The 6,000-nt window shown below is 55.4% G+C and overlaps 1 protein-coding gene across 1 annotated transcript in view; it reads right to left on the bottom strand.

Annotated features, from left to right (window-relative positions):
- Positions 1-5,130, bottom strand: part of tfr2 (transferrin receptor 2) — a gene marked incomplete at its 3' end in the record, with an annotated part of 10,584 nt that extends 5,454 nt beyond the window's left edge. Inside the window, exons 1-10 of the mRNA XM_080486568.1 lie at positions 4,999-5,130; positions 4,152-4,214; positions 3,881-4,082; positions 3,606-3,798; positions 3,309-3,449; positions 2,685-2,793; positions 2,367-2,609; positions 2,118-2,257; positions 1,483-1,658; positions 944-1,063 (exon numbers count right to left, since the gene is read on the bottom strand). Of these exons, the coding sequence (XP_080342694.1) occupies positions 944-1,063; positions 1,483-1,658; positions 2,118-2,257; positions 2,367-2,609; positions 2,685-2,793; positions 3,309-3,449; positions 3,606-3,798; positions 3,881-4,082; positions 4,152-4,172 (1,345 nt within the window). The 5' untranslated portion in view covers positions 4,173-4,214; positions 4,999-5,130. The remainder of the gene's footprint in view (positions 1-943; positions 1,064-1,482; positions 1,659-2,117; positions 2,258-2,366; positions 2,610-2,684; positions 2,794-3,308; positions 3,450-3,605; positions 3,799-3,880; positions 4,083-4,151; positions 4,215-4,998) is intronic.
- Between the last annotated feature and the right edge of the window lie 870 nt (positions 5,131-6,000).

The raw sequence follows: 6,000 nt of genomic DNA, 5'->3' as shown, positions 1-6,000 counted from the left end.
CAACCAACTGACCATCCAACTGACCAACCAACTGGTCATCCAACTGACCATCCAACTGACCATCCAACTGACCAACTGACCATCCAACTGACCAACTGACCATCCAACTGACCATCCAACTGACCATCCAACTAACCAACTGACCATCCAACTGACCATCCAACTGGTCATCCAACTGACCATCCAACTGACCATCCAACTGACCAACCAACTGACCATCCAACTGGTCATCCAACCATCCAACTGACCATCCAACTGACCAACCAACCAACTGACCATCCAACTGACTATCCAACCAACCAACTGACCATCCAACTGACCATCCAACCAACCAACTGACCATCCAACCAACCAACTGACCATCTAACCATCCAACTGACCTTCCAACTGACCATCCAACCAACCAACTGACCATCTAACCATCCAACTGACCATCCAACTGACCATCCAACCAAACAACTGACCATCTTACCATCCAACTGACCATCTAACCATCCAACCAACCAACTGACCATCCAACCATCCAACTGACCATCCATCCAACCAAACAACTGACCATCCAACTGACCATCCAACCAAACAACTGACCATCTAACCATCCAACCAACCAACTGACCATCCAACTGACCATCCAACCAACCAACTGACCATCCAACTGACCATCCAACCAAACAACTGACCATCTAACCATCCAACCAACCAACTGACCATCCAACTGACCATCCAACCAACCAACTGACTGACTGACCGTCCATCCATCCATTCATCCATCATCCATCATCCATCATCCATCCCTCCCTCCCTCCCTCCCTCCCTCCCTCCCTCATCCATCCATCATCCATCCATCATCCATCCATCCATCCATCATCCATCCATCATCCATCCATCCATCCATCCATCCATCCATCATCCATCCCTCCAGCAGAGTTCCAGCTGATCTCACCGTTCTTCACCATGGTAGAGAAGGTTCTAGCCAGCTCCAGCAGGATGGCCGTTCCAACTCCAGACTTCACTGCTCCTGGTCCCAGGGAGTCTCTCTGGGCCCCCAGGATGATGTAATGGTCTGAGGAAGAGGAGGGGCTGTGGATAAACACCTCTTCCTCCTCCTGATCCTCCTCCTCCTCTTCCTCCTCCTCCTCTTCCTCCTCCTCTCCCTCCTGCTCCTCCTCCTCCTCCCCCTCCCCCTCCTCCTCCCCCTCCCCCTGCTCCTCCTCCTCCTCCTCCTCCTCCCCCTGCTCCTCCCCCTCCTCCTCCTCCTCCTCCTCCTCCTCCTCCTCCCCCTGCTCCTCCTCCTCCTCCTCCTCCTCCTCCACCTCCTGCTCCTCCTGCTCCTCCTGCTCCTCCTGATCCTCCCCCTCCTCCTCCTCCTCTCCCTCATCCTCCTCCTCCTGATCCTCCTGATCCTCCTCCTCCTCCTCCTCCCCCTCCTCCTCCTGCTCCTCTCCCTCCTCCTCCTCCTCCCCCTGGTTCCTCCTCCAGTACCTGGTTCCTCTCGTCCCTCCAGAGAGGAGAAGATGTTGTTCAGCAGGACGGTCTTCATCACGTTGTGAACCGACAGCTGGACTCTTCGTCCAGAGTTCAGATCAGGACCCACCAGGCAGCGAACGTAGGGCAGCCGGCCTCGCCATGACGGAGGGCAGGACGGTCCGGACAGCTGGCTGCAGGCCCAGGACAGAGTCAGCACACCTGGACAGGTGACATGAGGGGGGGGGGGGGCTCACCTGGACAGGTGACATGAGGAGCGGGACTCACCTGGACAGGTGACATGAGGGGGGGGGACTCACCTGGACAGGTGACATGAGGGGGGGACTCACCTGGACAGGAGACATGAGGAGCGGGACTCACCTGGACAGGTGACATGAGGGGGGGGCTCACCTGGACAGGAGACATGAGGGGGGGACTCACCTGGACAGGTGACATGAGGGGGGGGGGCTCACCTGGACAGGTGACATGAGGAGCGGGACTCACCTGGACAGGTGACATGAGGGGGGGGGACTCACCTGGACAGGTGACATGAGGGGGGGACTCACCTGGACAGGAGACATGAGGGGGGGACTCACCTGGACAGGTGACATAAGGGGGGGGGGATCACTGGGATGTGTGGAGGTGCGTCTCACCTGAGGAGCTTTGCCGCCGCCGTGGCGCTGATCGGCAGGGCGGGAATGAGCGGCAGGCCGGAGGACTGGATCGGTGGGAACTGAGTCTGGTTGAAGGACGGAAATCCAGGTGTGAAGGGGTCACCTGACCCCAGGTGGACCTGTGATTGGGCGACACAGAGGAAGCTGCTGATTGGTGGGAATCAACGGTGTGTGTGTGTGTGTGTGTGTGTGTGTGTGTGTGTGTGTGTGTGTGTGTGTGTGTGTTACATGTTCCGACACTGCAGTCTGGGTGTTCAGTCCGAGGCGGCGGGGGTCCTGCGGCAGGTCGGCGGGGTCGGGGTAGATTAAGGCTCCGCCCCCTCCGTTCTTCTCAGCCATCCACACTTTCTCAGCAAAACTGACTCCGCCCCCGACACGCATCACCACGATGCGGCCGGCCACAGACACGCCCGCCCCCTTCAGCCACTTGAAGTCCTGCGGGCGGCCGTAGTTGGCGTAGACCACGCCCCCCTGCAGGCGGAAAGGAAGAGGTCATCATGGTTACCATGGTTACCATGATAACAGCCCCGCCTCCCTGAGCCTCACCGTGGTGCTTCCTGACGCGCTGTACGGACAGAAGTCTGACGGGTTCACCAGGACCTGGTCCAGGATCAGACCTGCAGAGTCCAGCAGGCAGAGAGAACTCCTCTGAGAGCTGCAGAGTGATCAATCAACCAGCTGACCAATCAATCAGCTGACCAATCAACCAGCTGACCAATCAACCAGCTGACCAATCAATCAGCTGATCAATCAACCAGCTGACCAATCAACCAGCTGACCAATCAACCAGCTGATCAATCAACCAGCTGACCAATCAACAAACATACAAGTTATGTATCTCACCAATGAAATGTTTATAACTCCCCAAACCTCTAGTAGGAGACTGGTACCTGTGGGGGCGGGGCCTGACACTGGTACTTGTGGGGGCGGGGCCTGACACTGGTACCTCTTGGGGCGGGGCCTGACAGTGGTACCTGTGGGGGCGGGGCCTGACAGTGGTACCTGTGGAGGCGGGGCCTGACAGTGGTACCTGTGGGGGCGGGGCCTGACAGTGGTACCTGTGGAGGCGGGGCCTGACAGTGGTACCTGTGGGGGCGGGGCCTGACAGTGGTACCTGTGGAGGCGGGGCCTGACAGTGGTACCTGTGGGGGCGGGGCCTGACAGTGGTACCTGTGGGGGAACTGCAGCGTGGCGTACAGAGACTCGGTCCAGGTGTGGTCCATCTGCAGACGTCTGAAGCGCTGAAGGATTTCTGAGGCCAGAGACGTTCCAGCTGAGGAACCTGGGGGGTGAGGAGCCCTGCTGACCACGCTACACACACACACACACACACACACACACACACACACACACACACACACACACACACACACACACACACACACACACACACACACAATCTTCATAGTATAAAATCGGTGGTTCTTTCCTTCATATTTAAGCCCCGCCCCCTCGTGCCAGACGAACCTGACCGTGTTGTAGATATCTTCATCCTGCAGCAGCCTCTTCATCATCACCCTCAGCTCCCCCAGGTAAAGCCCCGCCCCTCCCTCCGCAGGTGAGTTAGCCCCGCCCCTCCGCTGCCCCTGGTCCTCCTGCTGCGCCTCAATCTGAGAGCACTGGCACCGCCCACTGAACACGGCGTAGGCCAATAGGAAAGCTGACAGGAGAGAGGGAGACGCCCACTTCAGTCAGGTGATCGGACGGACCAATGAAACGGTTCCAAGGTTTCCAGCGTTTACCGGCGGTGAACCCGACGGTGGCGCTCACAATCAGCATCAGACAGCTTCTTCCCCGACGATGACGATACCGCAGCACCAGGTTAGTGATGTCACTGAGAAGCCCCGCCTCCTCCCTCTCCTCTTCTGACGTCGCCAGCCTAAGCTCCACCCCTGGGACTCCGCCTACCTCCTCCTCAGAGTGCTGGTGGGAGAGTGAGGCCTGCTGAGGGAGGGAGGGGGGTAACCATGGTGACAGCTCAGAGGGGGCGGGGCCTTCTCACCTGCGTTTTACCTGTGTCCGACGGGTCGTCATGGCAACAAAGGTGCTCTGCAGCCTCAATTGAAAAGAAGTTACCTGTGAGGCAGAGAGCAGACGGTCTCAGCTAATGACATCAGCTCATAGAGCATCTTCCTCCTCTAACATCAGATTATAGAGCATCTTCCTCCTCTAACATCAGATTATAGAGCACCTCCCTCCCCTAACATCAGATTATAGAGCATCTTCCTCCTCTAGCATCCAGTTCATAGAGCATCTTCCTCCTCTAGCACCCAGTTCATAGAGCATCTTCCTCCTCTAACATCAGATTATAGAGCATCTTCCTCCTCTAACATCAGATTATAGAGCACCTCCCTCCCCTAACATCAGATTATAGAGCATCTTCCCCCTCTAGCATCCAGTTCATAGAGCATCTTCCTCCTCTAACATCAGATTATAGAGCATCTTCCTCCTCTAACATCAGATTATAGAGCACCTCCCTCCCCTAACATCAGATTATAGAGCATCTTCCCCCTCTAGCATCAGATTATAGAGCATCTTCCCCTCTAGCATCCAGTTCATAGAGCATCTTCCTCCTCTAACATCAGATTATAGAGCATCTTCCTCCTCTAACATCAGATTATAGAGCATCTCCCCTCTAGCATCCAGATTATAGAGCATCTTCCTCCTCTAACATCAGATTATAGAGCATCTTCCCCCTCTAGCATCCAGATTATAGAGCATCTTCCTCCTCTAGCATCCAGTTCATAGAGCATCTTCCTCCTCTAACATCAGATTATAGAGCATCTCCCTCCTCTAACATCAGATCATAGAGCATATCCCTCCTCTAACATCTAGAACCCTCTAGAACTCAGTGTCTCACCTCAGATCATCACAGATTGTGAGCTGCAGGGATCAGGCGGAACCTCCAAGAACCTTCAGGACAGCTCAGTTCTCTGGACTCTCCTGGACAGGAACCTGGTCCTCTGGACGCTGGTAGACAGGAACCTGGTCCTCTGGACGCTGGTAGACAGGAACCCGGTTCTCAGGACTTTCCTGAAAAGGAATCCAGTGTTCTGGTCCTGCAGGAGGTCTGAGCGTGAGGCCGGCTCTGATTGGCTGCTCGGGGGTCAAAGGTCACCATGAGCCGTTTGTTTGATCTGGTTACTTTATTAACAGACGAGTAAACAAACATGGTCAACCACCAGAGACCTGAACCACCAGGACCTGAACCACCAGGACCTGAACCACCAGAGACCTGAACCACCAGGACCTGAACCACCAGGACCTGAACCACCAGAGACCTGAACCACCAGGACCTGAACCACCAGAGACCTGAACCACCAGAGACCTGAACCACCAGGACCTGAACCACCAGAGACCTGAACTGTAATTGTAATGTGCTCCAGCCTCAGTGTGGTGGTGTAACGTGGTGGTGTAATGTGGTGGTGTAATGTGGTGGTGTAATGTGGTGGTGTAACATGGTGGTGTAATGTGGTGGTGTAATGTGCTCCAGCCTCAGTGTGGTGGTGTAACGTGGTGGTGTAATGTGGTGGTGTAACATGGTGGTGTAATGTGGTGGTGTAATGTGGTGGTGTAACATGGTGGTGTAATGTGGTGGTGTAATGTGCTCCAGCCTCAGTGTGGTGGTGTAACGTGGTGGTGTAATGTGGTGGTGTAACATGGTGGTGTAATGTGGTGGTGTAACGTGGTGGTGTAATGTGGTGGTGTAACATGGTGGTGTAATGTGGTGGTGTAATGTGCTCCAGCCTCAGTGTGGTGGTGTAACGTGGTGGTGTAATGTGGTGGTGTAATGTGGTGGTGTAACGTGGTGGTGTAATGTGGTGGTGTAATGTGGTGGTGTAACATGGTGGTGTAATGTGGT

This window comes from Lipophrys pholis (assembly GCF_963383615.2).
Source record: "Lipophrys pholis genome assembly, chromosome: 18".
NCBI classification, from domain to species: Eukaryota; Metazoa; Chordata; class Actinopteri; order Blenniiformes; family Blenniidae; genus Lipophrys; species Lipophrys pholis.
This window is presented reverse-complemented; position numbering and strand designations above follow the sequence as displayed.